Below are 27,285 nucleotides of genomic sequence, written 5' to 3'. Positions count from 1 at the left end.
TAAAGAGGTGTGGAGAAGCACTTCCTGGAGTTGCCATGCACCGACAGGAATAGACTCAAGCGGGACCCATCACCTTCCCCAACACGCAGGGGTGGCGTCAAAGGTCAGGCCAGACTGGGCTTCATCAGTGACGCCAAGAGGGTCAGGAAACGCGGCACGCTGGCCGCGCCCCCGCCCTCCGCTGGGAGCCCCTGATTGGGTCCCCCGCAATCTGCCCTCTGCAGCCCGCTCCCCTCCGGGGAGGCGAGCCCAGCCGAGAGCCGGCTGCCCAGCCCCTGACCAAGATTTTAAACGGGCAAGTTTTGTTCCGGAGACCCCCATGACTTTAGCTTCGCTGCCAGGAGGAGAGCCGACCTGCGATTTGGGAGTTTGAGGAGCTGGTCTTGAACTTGGTGAGTTTTGCTTTAAGCTCTCTTTGAAATTAAGTTGGGATTGAAGGTGGGGCGGGGTGAGTCTCTCCCCACCGTCCCACTGCATTCTTAAAGCGAACCGCTGTCGCGAAGCTGTATGCTGCAGATTAGAGTTTCCTTCTTTTGTCACTGAGGCCCCCAGAAGCTCGAGGCGTAAGTGGTGTGACAAGAGATCTTTTAAAGTCTAGCCTGCCCTTAGCCCTCTTGCTCTGAAAAGGAAAATAAGGTGCTCAGAGAACTGCAACTCAGTCAAAACTTATCTCCCGCAGATGAGTAAACCTTTGCATGTTCTGAACGAATGGATCGCCTAACAAATTCTACCTCCTAATGCAAACTGTACGGAGACCAGTTGTTTCATATGGAATTAATATATGGGATCAATCGTACCATTTTAAAAAATGCTCTGCATCCCACCGCATCCTAGCAGGGGCCCAGGCCCCTGGTGGGTGGAAATGTAGTCTTCTCTTCCGGATCACTAAATGTGGTAAGTTCTAGCCCGCTCGGCGGGGATAAATCTCAACTCCCCGCCTGGTTTGTTCTTTGTGAGGGGAGACTGACTCCCTCGGTCCGCAGCGGAGGGCTCCGGACCGCCCGGCCTCCGCCCCGCCCCTGCCCGGCCTGGCCGCCTTGCCGCGCCGCGCCTCTCCGCAGGAGCAATTCCCGGGCTGCAGGACCGGAGACTCGGAGTCTGTTCCGCCGCCTCGGCGAGGTCTCCAGGGCCGAGAGGGGAAGAGAGTCGCGAGGAGGTGAAGGCACGCGCGTTCGCACGGTGGCTCAGGTTGGAATGCGCGCTGGGGCCGGGGAGGCACGGCTGAAGCAGACACTGGTCCGGAGCGCGCCCGGCCCGGCGTCGGGAAGCTGGGGCCGCCCTACCCGCCGCGGGTCAGGGCTGCCCGCAGCCAGAGAGCGCGGTGGGGAAGGAGGCGCGTTCCCTCTCCGGAGCGCCTTTGTTTGCTCGGGCCTGCGGGCGGGCGTTTGGCGACCGTGACCCTGGGCCGAGCCTCCGCCCAAGTGCAGCAGGTAGGCTGGGGGGCCCGGAGCTCCGGCGGGGTGAAGTGTCCCGGGGCCGGGCGGGGTCCCCTTTCCTCGGAGCTCCCGCGAGGCGGCCGCTTCGCCGCGATGCCGAAACCGGCCGGAGCCGGGAGGAGAACACCGAGCCCTGCGGGCCTCCGTTCCGGCTGGTGGCCCCCAACCTTGCAGCCACACCTAGGCTGCAGGGGTGAATTCGGGTAGAAATCCTGTGTCGTGTTGGGAGTTGGGAAACCGCCAGACTAGGGAAGCTTTCGGTGAGTTACTGGCTGGGGAAATGGAGACAAGGAAGTAGGCAGGCGGGGAAACTGGAAAAAGAGACCTCTTTCTAAGTGGGGAGGTCTTTGCCACGCTTTCCTTTGACTCTGCTGAATTTTATTTTGCATCCTGAAGTGACAGAGTCAATTGCTTACTCAGATACCACTTACGTAGGTCCAGAGTAGGAACTTTTTATCCGACTCTGACCACACACCTTATATTTTTCTTTCCCAGTGTTGGTTTTCATAGTTTATGGGTCATGTTAAAGGGACACCAAAGTTGTAATCGCTCCGTGGCTGGTGGTGGCTTGGAGCTAATATTTAGGGTAATTCTCTGATGCAAGTACATCCATTAGAACTGGATTTGTTCCTCTGTGCCTTTATTTTGGGAAACTTTGCCTGGTCCCTATGGGGGAAGGGAGAAGGGTGTGAGAAGCTGAAACTGACCCAGAAAAGGATGATTGAAGGTAGTTTTATTCAGTGGTGGCGCTGAAAAGATCCCATCCTGAACTTTCTGAAAGGGGGATTGGTGATTAGCACCTGAGGTTTTAACTTTCTCAAAAGAAACTTATGGTAGATTTTATATCCTGTGACAGGGTGGGGGAGAGGGGGGAGCTGCTTTTTGGAGTCAACTCTTTTTTTTAAAGAAGATAAATTCAATACCTGAAATGTTTCCATTAAATACTTAAAATGATTCTCCCCTTTCCCTTTCCTTCTCTCTCTCCCATCCCCTCTCCCACTGGGAAACACTCTCCTTGAGTGTTTACTGAGCACCCTCTGAGGAAGAGGGTGACTCAGTCTGACTAATCTCAGCCCTCCAGGTGCTCACCGTGACACCTGAAGATGGGAATGAGTGTTGTGACAGGGAGAGTTCAAGCTGAAGCTCAGAGAGGCTGTTTCTGAGGAAGTGAGAAATGAGGGATGTTTAGGACGCATAGATGATATTGCACACACATGCTTTGACCACACACACATACACACACCCATGCACAAACACAAACCATCAGAAGGTGGAGAAGAGTTTTCAACATAAAGTGCAGGCTTTAGCAAGGAAAAATGTCACATTATATTTCATTAAAATAGAGATCAAATTTCCCTTTTATAAAAGACTGATTCAAATGAGATTGTAAGAAAAGGAAATAACTTTCAAATTCTCAAATATAGAACAGCTTGAATAATAACTCATGGGTTTTGAAATGGGTCATCTTTTAAAATGGGTCACTTTGGCTAGAATCATTGTACTCGGTGACTTTCAAATAGTCAAGGTAGAGTTCTTTCTGAGGACCAACTGCACTAGAGTCTACATAACCGAACATGGGATGTGGTAGAAAGAAACTGGGAAAAATTCAGAAGGAAATGATTTCTTCTCAAAGTAACAAAATGTATCCTGTCTTTTTGGAATGTTATATATACTCAACTGAATAAATCTTAGCTTTGCATTTTATGGCACATTATACCTTTTGGGGAATATTTCCATAGCCATTATTTTATTCCATTGTGGAATAATCTTGTGAGGAGATGTATACATTGTATCTATGTTCCAGAAATGGAGGAACAGCAAATTATTACAAGAGCCCTGCTATTAGATATAGAATCTCTGCCAGCAAAGATTTAGCCAGAACAGTGTAAATCTAGAATATTTTTCTTACAGTTTGCATATATAAAAGAGATATAAGAATTCATATTTAAAGATAAGCAACTTGATCAGGTGAGATGTAAACTTTGAATAAACAAAAGTGATTTGTTTTTGCATTTTAATGCTAGAAATTCAGAGGCTGGCTTTGACCAGTAACTTATTTATCTTCCATAGTGAACGTTTTAACACTAGAAGCCAGTTTTGTTTTTTTTTTTCTAACAGAAAGGAATGTTCTACCAAGTCTGCAGGCAATAAGCCCCCTAAATTCCAAGTTCAGAGCACTATTACCCAGCCTAAGATTCCCTGAAATTTCATTATTTTGTCTCTTTTATTCCTTTTCTACAACTCTTTTGACAACGTTTTGGTTGTGCTCTAAGCAAAGTAAGTTAAAAAGATGACTCCACTCAGGTTTCCCTCTCCGTAATTTACAGGGCCTTACTTTTGGCTGTGTCATTTGAAATGTATTTTTAAGTGCTTGTGGGAACAATATTGTTCTTTCCTGTAAAGCATAATGGAAGACCACGTTCAGTCAATTAGGAACGATACCTCTGTTCTCAGTCACAACAGTATTTGAGATGTATTAGTGGCCCTTAGCAATCAGATCAGTATTTCAAAAAACTCGTATTTAATAAATATTTTTGAGAAGAATATTAAGAGTATAGCTCATCACTTTGAAAGGAAAATAACCCATAAAGAATATCGGCCATCTGTTAACTAAACCATCATGGTAAAGATGCATCAACAATTTCTAGAGAAAGGAAATTAGCATACATCAAACCCCTGATCTGGACCACATTCTGTCAATAAATCTTCTCAAATGATCCTCAGAAAACACTGTTGGTACAAGGTTTAGAGACAAATCAAGCTCACGTGATTAGTAAATGGATGCAGCAGAATATAAATTACTTTTGTTCACATTCTAAAACTCTTGATTCTTCTACTCTCTTGACCCCATCAGGTCCAGATTCAAGGTTGCACCGGAACATTTTCTTACTCTGTTAGGGGATCTACACTGGAAACATCTCTGAAGCCCTCTCAGCATCCTGTCTGTGGCCTACTACACAGTACGTGATAAATTAATATTTGTTGAATGAATTAAATGTAGGTATTACCTACTTTCAGGGCTGTGCAGCATAATGCCTGGGATAGGGCAGGTGCTTAAATGGTAGTTAACTTATAATAAATGTTGATCAGCTGAGACAGAAATGTGTTATAAATATCTCTTATGTTTTAGACCTTCATTTTTTATACTCTGAACCCACAATCAAATGTGTCCAGAATGGGACATTTGAACTGCCATTGGACAACAAGCTAATGTGCATAGCTTATATAACAGGTTCATACCAGGTTATATTGTCACCCTATTTTGAAATCACTATTTTTCATATCATAATTTGACCTCAGCTGTGTACGACTCCTCTCCTTTTATCTCATCCAATACTTATTCATTGAATACTTGCTTAAAACATCCTCTCTGAGTCCTATACGTTTTACTCTCTTCTCCTTCCCTCCTTCTTTTTTCTTTACCCCCTCCTACCACTTTGAATCTCCACCCTTAAATTCCCCAATCTTCCTTGTGCAGGAAAGACTGTATGTACCCAAAGGACCCAGACTTACAGGGTCACTTTTGCCCATTGTCTAGTGCTACTGAGATCAAGAAAAGGAAGGAGGGAAACTTGAGATGGAAGGTTAGGAAAAGGGTATGTTACAAAGAAAATAAGAACAAGTTCTGGCGAAGTGCAGGTGGTAGCAAAACATAAATGACTCCAAACTTCAGACAGTGAAGCAAATCTTTTGCCTTGGGTTGCTTCTCTTGGTTCTGCCCTACCTGCTTCCCTGTCCTCCCATCCTTCTGGGAGCTCCAGGAAGAGCAGCTGTGCCAGTGCCAGAAAAGGCAGGTGAGGAGCTCAGGGACAGGGCTGTAACTGATCAGGTGCTTCTGAGCTGCCACAGGGTCTGCAATCTATGGAGGTTACATGGTTAATCCCATGTCTCGGTGCCTCAGTTTCTTCTTCTGCAAAATGGGGAGATAATTTCTCCCTCATAGGTTGTTGTGAGACTTAAAGAGTTTCTATATATGTAAAGCATTCTGAACAGAGCCTGGTGCACAGTAAACACACCAAGTTAGTAACTGTTGCTAGACTGGGCATAAGGAGAAGTTTATTCCTTAAGTAGGCAAGAACAAAACTGTTAAGAATTGTATTTAAAGAGCAAGCAGCCCTGTCAACCCAAACAAATATGCCTCAAGAATGAATACAGAAGGCCAAGCTTAGAAAAGCAAGTGCTTGACCTTTCTGAGACCCTCTTTATATTTCAGCATTTTTGTTTGTTTCAAATTCTGTGTAATCAAACTGGTTACTGGGAAATTTCAGCAACTTTTAATATAATTCCTCTGAAATATAATATATTCTATAATCCCTCTGTCACCAGTTTCCTTAGTGCTTATCTTTACTTAGAGCCTGTCTTTACTTGTTTGGTCATTTTGTATTTCCCTGTCTTTATTTTTCCTATAACCAGCAAACAGAAATCGACACCCATGTTTAACTTATAAAGAAACATATAACTTAGTTTACATAAGTGGGGAGCAATACATTTTATAACCAGCTTTTCCCACTGTCCCATATCCATGCTTGCAGAGTTGAAATTTAAAGTCTTTGGACTAACACTGGATCAAGAACTAACTCTAAAAATGTATTCTTTGTGGAGGGATAACAATTCCAAATGGCTTGTAATCTTTGCCCATGGCTTGAGCTAAAGTTTCATAGCTAGTCACAGCCATAAAACACCTAAAGACAGCTGTTGAGTGGAATTTGTCCTTTTTTACAGCCTTATATTGGAAATTTGATTAAAGAATAAAATATAATTGAGAGAATATCTAATTTTTCCCACTTAAAATGTGAGCTGTAAATTCACATTTCAGGTTGCTTCCTTCCTTCTTGAGCAAATAGAAGGGGAAATAGTGCTAAACAGTAACCAGTTGTGTTTCTCAGCACCAATTACTACAACTAATTTACTAAGAAAAAAATCTATGAAGATCAAATTATAGCCTTTCCAGTAAATTCAGGGCTTTTTATTCCTGATTTCTTTAACATGGCAGTTTGGCTCCTGAGGATTGATTCTAGCTATATTTAATAGGGAATAGATGATCAGAACAAGCCAGGAAAAAAAATACTTGGAATGTAGAACAAAATGCAACATAAAGATGGGAGAGAAAATGTTATCTTCCTTTCCTTTGAGTTATGCCTGGAAAGGAACCCAAAATTGTGTCTCACATGGGACTTTAAGTCATGAAAGCTTAAGCATAAAAGTATCAAGTATTGAGGCTTTTAAAAAAAATCTGTGACTTACTGGAGGAGCATCATTAGTCTGTAGTCATACTTTTATCACTTTAATATTTTGTGCCCCAAACGACTGCCTCACTTGCCTCTCCCTTGCCCTCCCCTGACAGTGGTCAGTGTGCTTTATAGAGGGAACGGAGAGGGCTGGCCAGCCTGGGGAATTCCCGGAGAGGAAGCACATGTGGGATGAGATGAGAATGTGTGTGATGTCTTTTCCTTTCTCTATGAGGCAGGAGGGGAAGTCATCAGCTAAGAGGAGGAGGACAGGCCTTGGGAGAGGGGGAATGATGTAGCATGGCTGGTGAAGAGCCTGGGAGAGGGAGAAGGTCCAGGACAAGTGGAGGACGGCCACACAGCCTTGAGTACTCTGCCCACAGCTGGATATCGCCACTTGTGGTGATGCTGTCTGCCTGGTGCGTTATGTTTCTCCAGCAGCCCGCAGGTGTTGTAGAGAAGACAGGAATGACCCAAGGTCTGGGGTTGCTGGGGTGGAAGGCCAGGAATCAGGGAGAGGAGGGCAAAGGTGCCAGGTGATCCTGCATCTGAGACAGGGAGGCAGGTAGAAGAAAGGTCAGGAGATGGCTGGCTGGACCCGGGGTGTTAGGGGGCAGGCGGGGGGCGCAGAGGTTTCCAGATGAATATTTAGAGGTTGTGGCTGAAGAGAGAGTGGACTGGAATTTGAAATTTCAGAAGAAATGCAGTTCTAAGTGAAGCCACATAAATGACTTTCTTGCTGGTAAGTTGTCTTGAGTGTGTGGGAAGTAATGTGAACAAAATGGCACCTACACCATAAAACAAGGGTTCCTTAGGCTTCTGAGTGTTGTACGTCTACTGGGTAAGACGTAGAAATGTAGTTTCCCCAAGATTGGACGTTGTTCATATATCACAATGATGGCCAGAAACGGTGGTCAAGAAACAAAGGAGTGGACACAAAAATATATGCATTTTTGAATTCAAACCCACTGGTTTCTCTAGTTAACATTACTCAGCCTTCAGGTCTAGATTCAGTGCCGCTTGTCCTCCTGGAAGATGCCTTCCCTAACTCCACCCAACCCCACCTTGAGAGCCCCCTGCGCTCCCAGCACAGCTCTCACTGTTTGCTCCACGTCTGTCTTCCCACTCGAGCGCCAGGACTAGCCTTTACGTCCTGCCTTCCGACTGTCTCCATCTTAATTTTCTTTGTTACCCCATCTTAATTTTCTGACGCACCAGCCCTTTAAGCTAGTTCCTGTTTTTTCTTACTCCTCCCCCTTCTCCTTCCCCAGAGTTTACTGTTCCAGGCCTCTGCTCAGCTCCCCCGCTGGAGAGCTCACCCATGTTCATAGCCTCCATCGTCTTTACATGCAGGGTGCCCACCGGACCTTCAGTCCTGTCTGCCTCCAGGCTCAGATTACCTGCTGGACTTCTCTACCTGCTGTCTCTCCAACATCTCAGTCAGCGCAGCCTAAAGCCAAACATGTCCCCTCCTCACTCCTAACTCAGGAGACAGTCAGTGTTCCCTCTTTTGTCAGGAATGCTTGAAACTAGGTTTCTCTCCTCTCCTTTACTCCTTTCCTTGTCACTCATCACGTACCACTGGGGTTTTGTTTTTCTTGAGAGGGTCTTCTTTATTCCTTCCTTCCCTCCCCACTTCTACCATCCTAGACTAGACCCTCCTTTCCTCATTCTGCTTCAGTACGAGGCCCTGATATAACCAGTGTCCGATCTCCAGGCATCCTGCATCCATCCTGCGTACCACTGCCAGATTTTTGCATAAAGTTTAATAAATATTGACAAGGGAGTTATCACTAAAAACAAAAAGGGAAACTTCTGGGACTTGCTGCCCTGGGCACTCACTGGCTTCTCTGCCTTATTTTCAAGGTTCTCCATAAGTACACCCCAACCTCCTGCTTTCAAACACATGCCTGTTTCTCAAGGATTTGCCCTATTTTGTTTCTTTCCTTTCTTGCCTGAAACAGACTGCTTGTCCTTCTGCAGCCACCTAAATCCTGTTCATCCTCAGGCCCTTCTGATCCAACTGTCACTGATCTCTACTCCTGGGGACACTCCTGGAGTTGGTATGACCCAGATTAGTGCCAACACACTGTCTGTACCTTACTGTGACATCCCTGTTGCTGTCTGGGGGAACTGTGTTTTCACATGGGCACCATGAGTCTTGTCTCAACTAGATTATAGGTACTTTCAGAGCAGAGGCCAGAAAATACGACTTCATGACTCCCACTGTGCCTGGGATGTTTCCATAGCAAATACTCACACACTTATAGGATTAATTGAAACACTGGACACTGAGGTTGTTTAACTTGAACTTAAAATGCCGACCTCATCATCTTGATTAAAATGTCAAAATTTACAGCAGATTTTGCGTAATATTTTAGGATCACAAAAGTAGACTCAACAAAGAAATGGGTTGACAGCAGGAGTGAAGTAGAAAAAAATCAGGGTTCATTAGTGCCTCTAGATGCACTAATTATTTTTGTTTTTGTTCTTTTTTTTTTTGCGGTACGCGGGCCTCTCACCACTGTGGCCTCTCCCGCCGCGGAGCACAGGCTCTGGACGCGCAGGCTCAGCGGCCATGGCTCACGGGCCCAGCCACTCCGCGGCCCGTGGGATCCTCCCGGACCGGGGCACGAACCCGCGTCCCCTGCATCGGCAGACGGACTCCCAACCACCGCGCCACCAGGAAGCCCTGTTTTTGTTCTTTTTAATCAGAGAAGTTTAAAGAGCTCTCTTGTGAAGAAATATTCTTGAGTGGCTGAGGGGCACAGCTCCCAGACTGAAAAGTATTTGGGGTGGGGTCTGCTACCTTCTTTTCTGATGTTCCTACTCAACTTCTGTTCTTATTCTTCTGACTGCTTCTATCAGGAAAGAGAATACTAAGAATATCTGTTCCTTCTCAATCCAGATAGAAGCAAACCCAAGTTATATTCCAAATATTTGCATATTTTCCTCTAACCAGCTCTTTGTCCTGTTCTCTCAGCAGGCTCTGAAGTCCTCTGTAATTTTTATATCCCCTCCGTAACAATACTTTGATCCTTTGCCCCCAGCTTGCAGATTAAGTCACCACAGCAGAGTGCAGTGAGGGGTGCCCGAGGTTATACAATAAATCTGGCCCCAAACCGGGTAGCCTTGGTTCCAACCTGTTGATTGGTCACCCAGCCGCACTGCAGGCACAAAGGAAGCTGCACCCACAGCATTCTGTTGTGGATGGTTGCTGAGTTCACAATCATTATTGGGATCGCTTTGTTTCCTGTTAGGACTAGCATTTTCTTTCTCCAGGTCAGGGAGGCCTGTGGGCTTCTCTGTAGCCCCCAACCCAGCACTTTGAATACAGAAGCTAGAGGATGTGCTTTAGAGAAGCTTTATGGCTGTGTGAACCAGAGGGTGGGCCTTGATTGCCTGTGTGTGGTCTCCATCAGCAAAGCCAGGGCTGGGGCAATGTTATTTAGTTGTAACAAATGAATTTAGACCATGGAGGTGTTTTTGCTTTTGGTTGGAAAAGTCCGGGCTAGTGACTAAGTTCACTTTGGAGGAGTTGGGGTGTTCTTTTGCTATAAGAGAAGCTGGGTCCTCTAAAAGAGCCGTTTACCATTCCTAGGTCTTCCCCTCATCACATCAACACTATCAGGGAGACTTGGTTATGACTGACGTAAACAGTGGCTCCAACAATTCAAGCAGCTGCGGGTGGAGAAACCGTGTCTTAGAACTTCACACACTGTGCTGAGCCTAAAGAAGTAGCATGGGTTGTTGGCTTTGTGACAAGTTCTTTTTCATTTTTAAGAAAACAGTTGTGACTCTTAGAGGCCAACTGGGAACAATTGAAGAAATGTAGGAAAATGAGGTAAATACATACATGGTGGGGTAGGGAGGGGACAAAACCAATGTTATGGGCTGGCTGCTTGGCTGTAGTAGCAATGTTAGCAGCAACATTCCACCCGGGTGAGTAATAGACCCCATTCATGGGAGAGAGATTAGGGCCTCTGTGAGCGCAGTGTGCGAGTGGGTGCTGGCGGAGTTGGGCTGGTGGGCTGATTGTCTAGCAAGAAGCTCCGGGTTGTAAACAACTGTGAATAGGTGCAAAGCAAGCTGCCCTTGGAACATACTACTGAGTGCAGCTGCTCAGAAATGGGAAGCTAGTTTTGCCTGTGGTTCCAAGGGTTACTCTCCTCTTTGTTTCCTTCCCAGAATCTCTTGGAATAGAAACAGCAGATTAGTTTCAATTGAGAATTTTCTTAGAATTCTTAAACACTTATGCTGTCTTAAAATCTGCTGTTAGGGATTCCCTGTTACTTCGCATTAAGCCTCCAGTTCCTTCAGTATGTATCGTGGAAGAAGTAGAAGGGGGTTTTGGCCTTCAGAGATGGACCTTATCTAAGTGAGCACTGTTAAGACGGAGAGGAAGTGCCCCACTCCCCCCAAGCCAGTGAAAGTGATTGTGCAAAGTGTAGGCAGATGCTGTCGTCAGAAATGGATGCTTCCTGCTGTCCTTCACCCTACCCTACAGCGTTCGGTCCACCATGACCAGCCAAACTAAGGGGGAAATTACCAACGTTGATCTGGCCCTTAGAATAGTATTCCTCACCTTTTTTGACAGTAAAGCACAATAAAAATGCATTTTACTTTACAACCCTAAAGGTATATACACACAACACTTAAAGTTTCACAAAACAATACTTACACTTACTACTTTCAATGCACTCTTCCATTCTCTATTCTGTTCTTCCTTTTTCTTTTCTTTCTTTCTTTCTTTTTTTTTTTTTTAAAGCTGTTTGTGGCTTCCTAAGTGGTGCTAGCAGTTTAAAATCTCTACCCTTGGGGATAAGATGCCTGTGCTGATTATCTCTAGACAAAGTCTCACTGAGGCTTGGTTCTAATCTCCTGTCCTCCTTGGACTTTTCGCATGCTTGGCTTTTGCAGTTATCACCCTCATGTGGAGTAATCCTGGGGGGATGTGAAAGGCCTGAAGTCAAGAAGGAATTCCCAGAGCCCAGGTTAGGCCGGTACTGCCTGGTGCTCTCAGTATGTGCAACTGGTTTTTTATCAGGGGCAAAGGGTAGGGGACTTGAAGATGAGGTCTTTTGGCACAAAAGCAAAGCCCTTGCCCCGGGGCTTGTGATGTGGGCTCAGCTACTCCGCCAGCCTGGACATCCTGGAATCTGCGTTGTCCTTTCCCTGTCAGTCTGTTGAAAGCCCAGGAGACTGATGTGTCAAGCCCGAGGGGAGAGCCTGCTTCTCCAGGCAAAAGGTTGCATCTTAACTGTGGTAAGCACTGGGGACAGAATCCTCGAGGAAGGGTGGTGCTGTCTCCTAGTGGTAGGAGGAAAGGGAGGACATGTGGCAGGCAGTGGTGGCAGGGGCCTCATCTGAGGTGGTACCTGGCTGGGCATCCTGACCCCAGTTCTTCCCAAGTGACCAGCTGCTTGAGTGACAGGTGGCTCCACCCCCAGCATGGTTCTTTGCACCAGCGTTCAGAGAACGCCTACTAGGTATCAGGCACTGACATGGATGCTGAGGTAGGGTATCTACAAGGTATCTATCTCGTGCCTTGGGTCAGAGTTCACAGTGTAATTGGGCGGAGGCAGTTAAGTAAAAAATCTCAGTACAAGAATATGGATGTAAGAAGGTGTTGTGGCTGCAATAGCCAGGAAGGACATGGAAGCAACCTAACTGTCCATCAATAGATGAGTGGATAAAGGAGATGTTGTACATATATACAATGGAATATTACTCAGCCATAAAAAAGGATGAAATAATGCCGTTTGCAGCAACATGGACGGACCTAGAGATTGTCATCCTGGTGAAGTAAGTCAGACAGAGGAAGACAAATATCATATAATATCACTTACATGTGGAATCTAACAAAATGGTACAAATGAACTTACTTACAAAACAGAAATGGAGTCACAGATGCAGAAAACAAACTTATGGTTAGCAGGGGGGAAAGGGGGGGGAGGGATAAATTGGGAGATTGGGATTGACATATGCACACTACTATATATAAAATACATAACTAATAAGAACCCTCTGTATAGCACAGGGAACTCTTACTCAATACTCTGTAATGGCCTATGTGGGAAAAGAATCTAAAAGAGTGGATATATGTGTATGTATAACTGACTCATTGCTGTACAGCAGAAACTAACATAACATTGTAAATCAACTATACTCCAATAACATTTTTTGAAAAAAAAGAGAAAAAAAGGTGTTATGGCAGTACAGGTAAGAGCAGGGGGCCCAATTCAGACTTCCCAGAGTCGGATGCCTGTAGAATTTAGTTAGGACTAGTAGACTTCCTTTAGCAAGGGGAGTGGGGCTAACAGGCCACAGGACTGCTGGTGCAAAGGCTGGTGTGTGTGAAATAGCAAGGGTGTCTGAGCTTTCAGCCAATAATTTGGTATTGTCAACTAGTGGAGAGCATCTGAAGGGGTTTCAAGAGCTCAGGTAGTCTCATGGTTAGATCTGAGTTTTAGAAAGGTCACTCTGTGGGGAGGATGGATTGGCCAGAGATCTTTCAGTCAGCTGTACTGGTCTGGCTGAGAAGTGAAGATGACATGAAAGGGTGAAGAGAGGTTTAGAAGAAGCAATTCACAGATTAAATAATTAGATACAGAAGAGGAAGGAAAGGAGGACTTTCAGATTTCTGGCACAGACACATGAAGTGTAGTCAGACACAAAGAAAAAATGGAAACAGATTTTAGGGGAGAAGACAGTAGAAATGGCATTTGAGTACCCCCATGTGCAGGTAATTATTATCTATCTACCTTCCTCTATCTATACCTCTATGTATGTTCCCATTTAATCTTCCGAGTTAAGACTTCAAATTAAGCAGTGTTATTAGAATTTTTTAGATTTCTGGGTTAGATGCATGATAAAGTACAATATACAGTAAGTGGCTGAGCCAGCACTGGTGTTCAAATTGCCTGACTACAAAGACAGTGCTTGTTGGTTATAATGCTGTGGCTTCCCAGTTTTGAACATGTTAAATTTGAGGTGCCTGTGGAGTTTCCAAATGGAAAAGTACAGAAAGAAGATGACTGTACAGAAAGGTCACTTTGGTTAGAGAGAGTTTGGACTATGCTTTTGAGAAGCATATCTCAACTCCTTGATTATGAACCTTGATTTGAAAAAAAAAAAATCTTACTCCTATTCCTGCCTTGTCTGGGGCAAACTTTAATGGATTTTTACTATTAGGAACTTCCTTTTCATTCAGTATTGTTCCCTGAACTATATAGCTGCTGTCATCCTGACTATATTCCAAGTCAATAGATTCATCGATACACCCATTTGAGAAATTTTAACTTTAAGTATATAAGATGATAGACATACTGGATGCTTTTTTTTTTTTTTTAAGGTTGAAAAGAGAAAAGGGTCTCTATATTCTGAATGAGAAGATGGTAGAGAGTGGTTCTTTCCCTTTCCCTGGATTCCCCTGAAAAAATAAACAGCTGTAGGCCTCCACGCAACACCAGCTGCCCCATCACCTTTTGTCCAGATCAGTCAGGTTACATATTGTTTTTAAGGAATTAAGAGTAGTCTGTTTCTTTTTGGTAACTCAGTAACCTATTCACTTGTCATTTTTTCTCTTCCTAAATCTAATAGGTTGCACTTAACTTTCACAAAAAGGAGTACACAGAATAGCTGCGTAAGGCCAATCCCGAACTTAATGAAGGATGTCAGAGTGGGAGCATTCTGATGTGCCAGTGTCCTCATTCTGCAGTGTGTTCCGTTTTCTCCCCTTTCCGAAAAAAATGGTATTAAAATATTTTGTGAAATAAGAAGCTCCTTTTACATTTTTAATGACCAACATGCACATCTGTTCTAAAGAATACAAAGTCCTATGGTCTTGAAGAAGGAAGCACCCATTTAAAACTGACCCTGAATAAAAACAGACCTGAATGGACGTCAGAATGTTTGTTAGTGGCAGGAGAGTAAAAAAATGGCAATTTATTCAGTTATTTGCCACTTGTTTTGTACTAAGCCTCATGTTCTTCTGGATATCGATCGATAACCACATCGTGAGCCACATGAAGTCCTACTCTTACAGATACCTCATAAATAGCTACGACTTTGTGAATGATAGCTTGTCTCTTAAGCGCAGCGAGGATGGGGCTCCTCGCTACCAGTACTTGATAAACCACGAGGAGAAGTGTCAAACACAAGACGTCCTGCTCTTACTGTTTGTAAAGACTGCTCCTGAAAACTACAATCGCCGTTCTGCCATTAGGAAAACATGGGGCAATGAGAAGTATGTTCGCTCTGAACTTAACGCCAACATTAAAACTCTGTTTGTCTTAGGAACACCTTCTGACCCACTGACAAGAGAAAGACTTCAGAGAAGACTGGTTTGGGAAGATCAGATGTACAATGATATAATTCAGCAAGCTTTTGCTGATTCTTTCTACAATCTTACTCTTAAATTTCTTCTGCAGTTCAGTTGGGCAAATAGCTTTTGTCCACATGCCAAATTCCTTATGACTGCTGACGATGACATATTTATTCACATGCCAAATCTTATTGAATACCTTCAGAGTTTAGAACGAATGGGTGTTCAAGACTTTTGGATTGGTCGTGTTCATCGTGGTGCCCCTCCCGTCAGAGACAAAAGCAGCAAATACTATGTCTCCTATGAAATGTACCAGTGGCCGGCTTACCCTGACTATACTGCAGGAGCCGCCTACGTGATCTCTGGTGATGTAGCCGCCAAAGTCTATGAGGCATCACAGACACTTAACTCTAGTCTTTACATAGACGATGTGTTCATGGGCCTCTGTGCCAATAAAATAGGGATAGTACCACAATACCATGTGTTTTTCTCCGGGGAAGGTAAAACTCCTTATCATCCCTGCATCTATGAAAAAATGATGACATCTCATGGGCATGTAGAAGACCTTCAGGACCTTTGGAAGGATGCCACAGACCCAAGAGTAAAAATGATTTCAAAAGGTTTCTTTGGTCAATTATACTGCAGAATAATTAAGATAGTCCTCCTTTGCAAACTGACCTATGTGGATACGTATCCGTGTAGGGCTGCCTTTGCCTAATAGTACTTGAATGTTGTATGTTTTCACTGTCACTGAGCCAGACGTGGATGAAAAAACCTTTAAATGTTTGTCTATACCATAAGTGAAATGAATATGAAGAACAAAGAAATATTTTGAAAGCCCTGTCTATCAGAATGTTTCTTTGATTCTAGAAGCCCTTCAATATAACTTATCTACTTCATTGCCTAAATTCATATCAAGGAATTTATATTTAGACAAGGTTTATGAAAACAAAACTAAAGGGAATTTCAAGTTCACAGTACCACGTGTATATTAGAGGTGTAGAGAAGTTATTAAGGTGCCTAGGTGTTAGAATAACTGCTTTTGGAAAATACCAAGTAAGTGTATAGTACAACATTTCAAAGAAATGGATATATTGTTAGACCGGGTATACAAGTTTATTTTGATTAAAGAGCACTTGATGGAGTTGGTGGAGGCAGGAGAGGATTGGCCTAGAAGAAAGTACATGAATCTGGTAAAAGAAAGTTTCCTCTTCTTCAGAGGAGATTTAGGAAAAGGTACACAATTTCTTTATAAACTGTCAAATCACTTACTGTCACATCCATGTAGCTATTTTACCTGGATAGTGTTGGAGTCATTTTAAATATATTCATATCTTTTTTCAAAGTTTAATGTGAAATTTGAGAAGTCATTAGTTCTGCCCTAACTAGTACTTTATTATGGTTCTTTTTGATTATTAGAAAATGACACAAAACATGGACAGTGTCTTACTCACGGGGTCCTTCTCTAGAGAGAAATCATTGTTAATTCAAATAAGCTGATTTTAATTTAATGAATTTTTCAACTGGTTTTTAAATATTCAATATGGGTCTGTTTTTAAGGCAGCTATTTGAATGTAAGTTTACATAGAGGAATATAATAATGAAGAAGAATTCAAAAGGAAAGATAGAACATTAAAAGCCTCTTTTCTCCATAATTTATAAAATAAAAGTTTTAGTGTCTAAATTGTATTGATTACTAAAATTAGCCTACCCCTCTCCAACAGGGTCTTATAAACCACAGTACTTTGTTCTGAGTTCAGCTTTTAAAATTGAGAGTATTAAACATCAAATCGAAGCTGTAGTATTTAAAAAAAATCTACTCTTTCATCACAACAACTGTCAGAGGTTATCTTCAACTTATAAATATTTCCAACTTCAAAGTAGAATGAAAGTGATAGAAAAGTCACTAGAATGAGATTTAAAGCATTTGTAAAGCTGTAGGTTTCTTGTAATCAAAGAGATGTGGCTGAGATCCAATAGCGCGTTACATTTATTTTACAGAGCAGGATAAAAATGTGGCTATGATGCAAACAACCTCCCCTCGCTACAGAAAGAACTAGGTGATGTCTGTTGTTAGGGGGATTATATGAAAGCCAAAATAGTGACTTCAGCAAAAGCCATCGAACTGATTATAAACCCTTTGTCTGCAGAGGCTCCTGTTAGGGAAAACTAAGATGTATCACTTAGTAAGATGTCTGAAACATGCAAAAAAACTAAAAAAGAATTCTCAGTATACACAACTGGATGATGATATGTATAATTTGTTGCAGGTAGCTTCTCAATGTTTACAGAATTTTTTTGTTAATTTTTTTCTATTTTGAAAATTGAAGCTTGTTTACATTGATTGCTCAGATAATTTAAAATTTTTAACTCATGTCAAAACATTCTAGTTTTTAGTTACTTTCAGAGTAGGTTCAGGGTTTTTAGATCATTACAGTTTTAATTTTCTGACCAATTTAAAAAACTGTAGAGAACAAAAGCGTATTTTGACAAAGCAGGTTTATAATTAATTTTTATTAGTTGATTCTTTAATAACCATTTGCCTTTTGGCCATATATATGCCCTGTGTATCTATACTTGTAACTGTTTAAATTTGCCATTGGTTGAAAACATCAGTGTCTCTCTGGCCATCAAAATGATCTTGTTTACAGCAATACTTTTGTGAAACAGTTATTTATTTGTGAAAGAGCTCCCCTCAATTGTGTTCATCTTTTTATTTTTGCTTAAAATAGAATGAAACAGTTAAATATGAAGGAAATATGAAGGCACTTCCTTTTTTTAATAAGAAGGAAATTGCTAGACTCTTCCTTCATCAGATTTAAAGTACTGAGAAGATTAATTGTAAATAAAGGATTCCAACCTTTTAAAAAGGAAGGAAAAAACTTTTTGGTGCTCCAGTGCAAGGCTGTCTTTTAAAAATCATCAATAAAGGGAAAATAAACTTAGCCTAGATGGTCAATTGACAGTTATACACAGTGTTATTGCTAAAAACTTTTTACCTCTTGGTTGGTTTGCGTCTTTTTTCCATATTATTAATTTTATACCAAAATGTTAAATATTTATATTATTTGAATTTTGCTTATATGGCAAAATAGAGGGTTTTTAAAAATAAATCTATGATTTCCAATAAACAACTTGAAAATTGTCAACAGATGTGTATTTTCGCAAAGGTTTTTAAACTCCTGTGTGAACACCATTTGTTTATATAATCAACTAGTTCTGTTTAATGTCAGAGAGGTCTGTAGTACATGACCGTAATCCTATTTCCTGTTCAGACTTGCTGCTGTGCCCATGATAGAGGATTATTGTGTCCTCTGCATTGTGGAGCCATCTAAAATGCTTATTTTGTTTGTTGAAAGATTTATGCTGGAATGTCTAGGTGGGGGAATTCTTCTTTCCTAATAGATTGTTCAGGAAAAGATGAAATAAGAACCTATCTATAGCCATAGTGCCTTAAGACACCATTTGAAAGGTCATATTTTCCTTTTATTTGATATCATTAGCTATTCAACAGTTGATTCGCATTTAGCCCTAGTCTCTTAATGTTATGAATATTCTTAGGCCTGCTCTGCAGCGTTTGGTGTTTCAGTATATCTGTACATAGTATGTGCTCATCTGCTTTTCACCTGATTCTGGCTTGATTCTTAGCATAGTACATGGTGTGATTCAATCTGTATATTTTTTAAAACTTGGAAGCATCTGAATTATTTGGTTGTAGTAGAACTTTTACTTGCAAGGCATGGCTGGGGTGTTTGTAGTTGGGACTAAAATGATGATGACTCAGAAGAGTTAAGTTGACCTATTTTGGGGACTTTAATTGAATACCATAGCTACAGTGAGAATCAGACAGGGTTACTCATTCTTCTGTAATAATGAGAGAAATGTTAGGTGTCTCCTTGACTCCGCTTTCCCTGCAGTGACTGCATTCTGCAGTTGGACTAGCCTCAGTCGCAGCTTTCATTATGATGTTCCTTTGCTCCAGACCTCAAAGGCTCCTTACTGCCCCAGCATCAAATCTAATCTCTTCTACCTGGTTTTCAAGGCCTTATCTAATCTTCTTTTCCTCCTTCGTTCCCTGTAGCTTTATTTTTCCCACTGCCGCTATTACCCATTACAGATCTCATTCATGAGATCTTACCTTGCATAAATTGGTTTCCCTTGCTAGGAACACTGTTTCTCCTGAAACTGTTGAAATCTTGGATTTACAACCCTACCCTTGCTCCTCCATTAAGCATCTCCTCCCCTCCCTCTAAAATATATATTTAATCAAATATTTTATTGTGCTACCTAGGAATCATTTCATGTGTTTTTTCCTAGTTAAAATATAAGTTATGAAGGGTAGGGACTATGCACAGTGCTATCACATAGTGCTTAGAATCATTATTTTTCCCAAATATAATAAAGTAATGTTATTCTGGCAAGCCATCCAAAAATGAAAAGAGATTAATTATTCAGGACCCTTAATGGACACTATGTGGTGTAACATTTTACCTGCACTACTTAAAAGCTTATAATTTATTCAACAAAATCTGAATGCTTACTATGTGCCAAGCATATTGTACCTATCAACTCTAGCCCAACAAATCTGTATTAGTTATACATAAAAACTCAAATCTGGGCTTCCCTGGTGGCGCAGTGGTTGAGAGTCTGCCTGCCGATGCAGGGGACACGGGTTCGTGCCCCGGCCCGGGGGGATACTACGTGCCGCGGAGCGGCTGGGCCTGTGAGCCATGGCCGCTGAGCCTGCGCGTCCAGAGTCTGTGCTCCACAATGGGAGAGGCCACAGCAGTGAGAGGCCTGGGTACCGCAAAAAAAAAACAAAAAACCTCAAATCTATAAAATCAGAAATGAATAAGGGAATATAGATTAAACTGTTGCAGCAAAGATGGTGATCTTATAGTATTTATTCAAAGCTGGAGGTAGAACTAAAACAGTAGTCTTATAGATTCTCCTGTCTCCTTAATCCACTGGCTAATTTTGCCTTTTCTCAAAGTTCTTTTGCAAGAATCTTAGATATTTTTGTTTCATTAAATGCTGTAACTTCTCCCATTTGCATTTCTCATTAGAAGTATGATTTAATCATTTCCTGTAAATTAATACAATAATTCATCAACTAACATAAAGGATTCATTATAAGAATTATAAAATTACAATTATAGAAGTAAGTATGGTTGTAGTAATAGAAAAGTCCCCAATGATATACTGTCACTTAAGGAAAACAACAGAATACATTGCCAGGTGGTGCTTTTCAGACATAACCCAAGTAAATACACTTTCAGATATGCTGAATTGGGCCATTTACTGTAACTCAAAGGTATATTCAACCAGTAAGAGCCCACATGTTTCCTTGAGTACACCTTAAAGTGAAAGACTAGGAAGTAATCTAATTAAACTAATACTGGCTTTAATCAAGGGGAAAATTCCTAAAGATGTTTGTTCATTCATTCTACAGGCATTTTTTTGGAGGTCTGCTAACAGCTAAACATGATAGACCCTTGGGATAAAAGCAGCTCATAAATGAATAAGTCAAATGGTGTGGGTAAAACAATGTGACAAAGGCTAGAATAGAAGTAATGATGGGGATTCTGAGTACAAGGAAAATTTTTAAAAAAATGAATTTCCTCTCATGCTTTTGGTCTTAACTGCCATAATTTAGGCTTTCTGATCTGCAGAGCCTTCACATGCATGCAAACACCTTGCTGTAGGCCAAAAATAGCATTACATTTGTATAAACTGTGTTTATGGGGAACCTATATCCTTTAAATGCTTTAAAACCAATAATTCAATCAATATTAGCAATAGATTTTCATTTACTATTTTCTTGATAATACACTGTTTTTAAAAACTGAGTATCTTGGGAAGCCTGGTTTATGAGATGCCATTTTCAGCTCTTGCTTGTTGCTTTTATGAGATTCATGAGTTTTGTTCTCCGGTACACAATGAAGGTTAGTATAAAGAATAAATATGTGATTTTATCTAGGAAAGGTAAGTGATGAGATTTAAAACAGAGCATACCCTACCCTCCTCCCCCATTACCCCCACCCCTCTAAAGGGTTAAAATGACTTCTACAAAGAGATGTGCAATCTTACCTGCTGGGGGAGAGATTTTTGGAACTGTCAAGCTGCTCTGGCTCAGGGTTCTCCCCATCATGACTGCTTTCAAGTATTTCTTCATTCTGAAGTGAAAGAAATTTTGGTAAGATCATCTATTTGTTTGGGGAAGGAGGGCTCTTACCTATATTTTTCTATTCCTAAATGTCTTTGTTTTGTTGTTGTTTTTAATTTTCTAGATAAGTAACATATTCAGTTTCTCATCTTTCTCTTTCTTTCCTGGGTTATCCCCAACCACTCTGTGGATCTTTTACAGTTTCCCCTTGAGGCTTCCTTCAGGAACATCAAAAACTCATTCACAAAAGCAGGTATCCTTTTTCCTTAAATGAAGGGACTATTAACATTGTATTCTTCCCCCTTCCCTGCTGATTCACAAAAATGATTCCGAGTTTGCTACAAGGGACAGCAAAGGGATCATTTGATTCAATGTTTTTTTTTTGTTTTTTTGGGTTTTTTTTTTCTGGGTAAGAAATCAATGTCTGGAGAAGTTATGGCCTGCCCAAGCCCAGAGAGAGAGCTAGACAGAGAGGAGATAAGTCCAGGGTCCACTTTCTCAGGCTGGTAATCACAAGTCCGTTGAATCACACTGCCTTCTTAGGCCAGTGCACAGTGGTCACCAGTGCTGGCTTAAAGCCAGCTGGTGGTCGGAAGCCCTGCTCCACTGTGTGCCACCGCTGAGACCTTGGGGGTGTGTGTGTGTGGGAAATCTGGGAGGGGCCAAAAGGAGGGAGGAGACGCCTGCCCTACTCTGTCCTGCCAACCTCCCAGAAACCCTCATGCTGGGACCCATCTTGGCTGAGAGACGCATGTGCCACCAGGAAAGACCCTGGGTCAGACCAAATATGGGCCAAGCAAGATGACTGTCCAGAGACAACCTGGAAAGCTAACCCCATTACCATAAAACCTAAGACTGCAAGCCGTGTGGCAGAGCAGTTCTCCTGGGTTCCCTTACCCTACTGCTCTCCGCCCGGGTGCCCTTTCCCAATAAAGTCTTTTTTTTTTTTTTTTAAACATCTTTATTGGAGTATAATTGCTTTACAATGGTGTGTTAGTTTCTGCTGTATAACAAAGTGAATCAACTATACATATACATATATCCCCATATCTCCTCCCTCTTGTGTCTCCCTCCCACCCTCCCCATCCCACCCCTCTAGGTGGTCACAAAGCACCAAGCTGATCTCCCTGTGCTATGCGGCTGCTTCCCACTAGCTATCTATTTTACATTTGGTAGTGTATATATGTCCATACTAATAAAGTCTTTTGCTTTGTCAGTTAAGTGTGTCTCCTTGGACAATTCATTTCCGAGTGTTAGACAACAGCCCACTCTCGGGCCCTGGAAGGGGACCCCCTTCTGTAACAGCATTATCTGCCGCATAGGGTTGCAGATCTTTTTCAGAACACTGGGCGGACTTCCCTGGAAGTCCAGTGGTTAAGACTCTGCGCTTCCAATGCAGGGGGCGCGGGTTTGATCCCTGGTCAGGGAACTAAGATCCAACATGCCAGACAACGCGGCAAAAAATTAAAAAAAAAAAAAAAAAAGAATAACACTAAGCATTTAATTCTCAAAAAGAGACAAGACTCCCACTCAATTTACTTTCAAGAAAATATCATTTTAACCGGGAAGTGAATTTGTATATCATATTGATAGCAACGGGAGTATTATAAGGGTATTAACCAATAATGAACAAGTAGATAATTAGCCAGCATTTGAATTCTTCCTGCTTGCTAGGTTCTGTTTAAATGAGTTATTTTACATTCTCACAAAAGGGAGTATAGATTTAGAAAGGGCCCTCTTGCAAAAGTATTATTAAGGGAAATTTAATGAATAAACATAAAGATTCCTTGTAGATTAGAGCTAAAAGTTGGACGATGAGCTTTTCCCAGATTCAGATGAACAGATAGGAAGAACCTTGCAAAACAGGTGAGAGTTACAGGCTGCTGAGTTAGTTGTAGACAATGCAAGAGAGTCCTCTCCCTGGATTAACAGAGAGCAGTCAAGGTAAGGCTGTTTTATTATCCACAATGCAGACCACAGAGACAGCAGTTTAAAAGTGTTCAGTGTATGAAAGAAAACCATGGATTTTCTATATTTTCATAGATGTCTTCCCAAATCTGGTATCATATTCAGAAAGCCGGCTAACAAATAAAGGAGGATTTGGGATACTAGTTTGTTAATTTAGCTCTAAAATACATGAGCAATCTTACATTCAGGTTCATATTTTTTCTTTTAAAATAGGATATCATTTCAATAAGAATCTAAATTTTTAGTTCCCTCTCTTAACTATATTTGACCAGAGACTAGAATATATTTTTCATTTCAGTCAATATACAGAAATAAATACCAGTCCCTGGATTCAAACCAAACTAGGTATTTTCACTACACTACCAAAGCTCTTTATTCACATTTTCATGTAATGTTGAACTAATTACTATAGCAGTTAATGTTACACTGCATCCCTTTCTAGTTCCTCCTCTGTGATGTTACTGTGCCAGAAACACTCACTGGACTTTGAGCTCCAGCCTTATTCATCTTTGAATCCACAACATGCAATACCGTCAGAAAGAGTAACCACCATTACTAACAAAACTCCCTCTCACTGTAAAACTTGCTTATGCTTGTGAAATGAATTGTGCTCTTTCCAACTCTATTGACCTATTGTTAGTATGGTGGATCGTAGAGTCTCTTATTTCCTGACAACCTAGTATAGTGATGGAAAAATACACTTAAGGTGCAGGTATGGGCTTTATCATTTTATGCAGAATGATAACGTCCCTCTAATTTATAGACTTTGATAACGTCCCTCTACTTTATAGACTTTGTCATGCATGAGATGACCTCATGGGCTTGCTGAAATGCTTAGGCATGGACTTGGTCATGTCAACCCATATTCTTGTGGCCACATGTCAGACAGTTGGTGTCAGGGTGGAGGGAGAGTCCTCTGTCAATCAAGTTTGATGGAATACAACACCCATGGTTTTGAGAATGTATGGGAAGGATCCACAGCAGATCTGGGGACTGTTTTAATAAGAGCCGGCAGTTAACTGCACTGTATACCAGTGTTTTGCTAAGGTTTAGATGGATTAGTTCTGGTGCAGTGGCTTTAAAAACTGACCACAACCCACAGGAAAAACGTTTACATAATAATACTTATACACATATACTGTGATTTATAATAAATATATATTTGGTCTTCATGCTGTTTCTGGCACAGAGCTCCTAAAATCCTTTAAATTTCTTGTGATAGAGTGTCTTGATATTTATAACAAACCCCTTTCAACCACACTTGAGTTTATGTTAATGAGGTAACTATTAGGAAGCACCTACAGCCAGCCAGTGTCTCAGAAGCACAGGTGACAACCTGGGTTTGCAAATGGTCTCTGAAGGGGCATGGGAGCAGTCTTATAAGGCTGAGCCCTCAATGTTTGGCATCTGATGCTATCTCCAATAGACAGTACAGAATTAATTGTTTGTTGGTGTTGGGGAAAAAATATACAGCAGATGTACGTATAACTGAAAAATGTTTGTGTGATTTTGTAATGGGATACATTCTATTTTTAAATTCTATCCCATTCCCTTCTGTTTATTTTATTTTTTTAAAACGCTGGTGAACCCACCAAACTGAGTTCACTATCACCATTGTGACCTGTAATTTGAAAACCTCTTAAAGAGTGAAAAGAACGCAAACTGAGGTGTGACAGGTAAATCTGGGTGGGAATCCCTAGCTTCCGTTTTTTTTTTTTTTTTTTTTTTTTTTTTTTGTGGTATGCGGGCCTCTCACTGTTGTGGCCTCTCCCGTTGCGGAGCACAGGCTCCGGATGCGCAGGCTCAGCGGCCATGGCTCATGGGCCCAGCCGCTCCGCGCAGCATATGGGATCCTCCCGGACCAGGGCACGAACCTGTGTCCCCTGCATCGGCAGGCGGACTCTCAACCACTGCACCACCAGGGAAGTCCCCTGGCTTACTTTTAAAGAAGTGGCCTTGGGTAGCACCCTAGTTCTCTGTCAGTAAAATAGGGGTATTACATCTACATCAGAAGGTTTTTGTGGTAATTAGAGATAATGTATTAAAATGCTTAGCACAAAGAAAAGAATAAATGACATTTATGGTTGGCTCTTTAATATCTACTGTGTGGGGATTAAAATAGGTAATTATGGAAAGCACTCAACATGCTGACCTTCAGTAATTGCTGGATAGTTGCTACTGGACCCCATATTTCTCACTAGCCGGGAGATGTTGGCTGTCACTTAATCTCCCTGGGCAACCATTTCCTTCTGTGTAAAATGAGGGAGATGTTTCATTTGGCTATGAAACATTTCTCTGCTTATAATATAAAATGCCAACGTAAGTGCTATTGCTTCCAATTTTGAGATGAAAGCTCAATTGTAGCCAGAGTACTTTTGGGAAAATTTTAAATTAAGCTCCTGAAAGTTCTAGGAGGAAGAGAGCATATTCAAATAAATGCCTGCTTTTTTCAAATATTGGTCCTTTGATTCAAATAATGGACTGAGAAAGCTGACCGCAGACCAACCCACCAATTGCTGCTTTATTTCTTTGTTAGGGTTTCCTTATGAGCCTCAGTGAATTATAGAGTAAGGTGATTTTAAAGCAGAGCACTAAGTTTCTTGTGAAATCATATTCTGTTTCCCTTCAGTCACCCTGACTTGGGGATGCCCCAGGGCACCAAAGAAGGGATTTTCTCAGTCAACTGCTTTAAAAGGGAACCAACCCATAAACTACTCTGTTGGGAGGCCAATCAGGTGGGAGACTCCCTCCTCCTGTACGTTCCTTTTATTCTGAAGAAAAAGGGTGGCAGTGAAGGCGGGCAGGCTGGCAGCTGCTCCAGGCCCAGCGTCACTCCCTGACCCCCAACTCCACCCTAGCCTCTCTCTGGTTTCAAAATGACACCAACCCACATGCAGGTTTTCTAGGATCACCTTTAATGATGACTTCCTGTATCTTCTCAGCAACATAGAATCTGTTTTGTCTCCCCATATTTTGAAGAAAGACATATTTTCAAAATTTGAAAAAAAAACAGGTGAAGTGCCAAACCTGAAGGAATTTTTTTGTAAAAAAAATTTATTTCAATTTGTCTGAAGAATCTTTTTTAAACTTATATTTTAAAAATTATCAAGAGGTAATTTTCAATTGATTATTAACATTTTTTTTCTTCCCCAAAGGAGAGAGAGCAACATTTGAAACAGAATCAAAGTTTTCCCTCAAGTTAGGTGATTTCCCTTTATGATTTTAGGAATGCTTGGAGAGCAATTTCAGCTCCAACTCTTTTAAAGAGATAGTATCTGGTAATTTAAGGTAAAAGTATGATTTATTATATTATCACATTTCTTAAAAAGGAAAGCTGCTAGACCTAATTCTGAGAGAGAAAAGGTAAGGCAGATAAGGAGCTGAACCACCCTCTTCATTTAAAGCATGAAGAGTGATCATTGAAAGAAGCGTTTAAGGTTATTAACTCTTTTCTGGGATTGCAAATTAATTATGAAAACCTGAGAAAGTAAAAGAGGTATGACAAGTAAGAATCACTGAATAATTACAGAATGGCACAGCTTAGAGGAGGAGAGCAGGAAGGAAAGGAAACCTCTCCAAAGGGCAGTCACCTCCAGCTTCAGTCTAGGGTGGCCTTAGAGACACTCTGTTTCCCAGAGTGAAAAACATCAACCTTGGGAAAGAGTAGCCTCCCTTCTCCATTGCTGGTATTGCCGGGAAAGGGGAAACCCCGCCCCCTCGATTTTTGAGATTCAGTGGGTTCTGATGTGGAGAATAGGAAGGACATCTGAAGAACAGGAACCACCTTGAGAATCTATCCTTCAAGTGAATTCCTACCCGGCTGGTCTGTCCTATTTGCTCCCTCTCGTTGGCCTTTTTCCAGCACATCTTTTCGTACACTTCACTGGCATTGCCTGAAGAAGCCACTACCTAAAGATTCCTTTAGATAATAGGGCAGTCAGTCCGTTTTAAAAGATGGCAAGTGTTTGCAGGAGGGTTAAGGGGCTGTCAGTCACTCAGCCTTGCATTGCTGTGAACTAGCTCATTCAGATTTCTCCCAATTCTAGTCCAGATTAGCTGCATTGGGAGGAGACTTCCAAGAGGGAGGGGAGGGGTGGCGAGGAAAGAGGAAGGTTTTAGGACATTTTATAGACTGAAGCCCTTTGGAGGGCTTGAGGAGAC

General features: G+C 41.8%; 2 protein-coding genes across 11 annotated transcripts in view; one reads left to right on the top strand and one right to left on the bottom strand.

Annotated features, from left to right (window-relative positions):
• Positions 1 to 27,285, bottom strand: part of MCF2L2 (MCF.2 cell line derived transforming sequence-like 2) — a 227,007-nt gene that overhangs the window by 69,136 nt on the left and 130,586 nt on the right. For both annotated transcript variants that reach the window (XM_022571165.2, XM_089910785.1), the window contains exon 15: positions 21,081 to 21,166. In XM_022571165.2, the coding sequence (XP_022426873.1) occupies positions 21,081 to 21,166 (86 nt within the window). The remainder of the gene's footprint in view (positions 1 to 21,080; positions 21,167 to 27,285) is intronic.
• B3GNT5 (UDP-GlcNAc:betaGal beta-1,3-N-acetylglucosaminyltransferase 5) lies at positions 34 to 18,139 on the top strand. Of its 9 annotated transcripts, none has more exons than XM_022571197.3 (4): positions 34 to 392; positions 680 to 894; positions 4,291 to 4,396; positions 14,267 to 18,139. In XM_022571197.3, exon 4 carries the CDS (start codon positions 14,563 to 14,565, stop codon positions 15,706 to 15,708), a length of 1,146 nt encoding a protein of 381 aa, XP_022426905.1. In that variant the 5' UTR covers positions 34 to 392; positions 680 to 894; positions 4,291 to 4,396; positions 14,267 to 14,562; the 3' UTR covers positions 15,709 to 18,139. The 9 variants fall into 9 exon arrangements, with proteins under 9 accessions (XP_022426905.1, XP_022426935.1, XP_089766906.1 ...); XM_089910780.1 differs by lacking the exon at positions 34 to 392 and adding an exon at positions 442 to 563; XM_022571235.3 differs by lacking the exons at positions 34 to 392; positions 680 to 894 and adding exons at positions 901 to 1,188; positions 11,847 to 11,929.

This window comes from Delphinapterus leucas, chromosome 4 (genome assembly GCF_059928025.1).
Source record: "Delphinapterus leucas isolate spDelLeu-1000000601 "Yukka" chromosome 4, BTC_Dleu_Yukka2, whole genome shotgun sequence".
NCBI lineage: Eukaryota > Metazoa > Chordata > Mammalia > Artiodactyla > Monodontidae > Delphinapterus > Delphinapterus leucas.
This window is presented reverse-complemented; position numbering and strand designations above follow the sequence as displayed.

Bases quoted from the DNA above. Each gene is read 5' to 3' on its own strand.
- B3GNT5 (XM_022571227.3), top strand. From the start codon at position 14,563: ATGGACGTCAGAATGTTTGTTAGTGGCAGGAGAGTAAAAAAATGGCAA.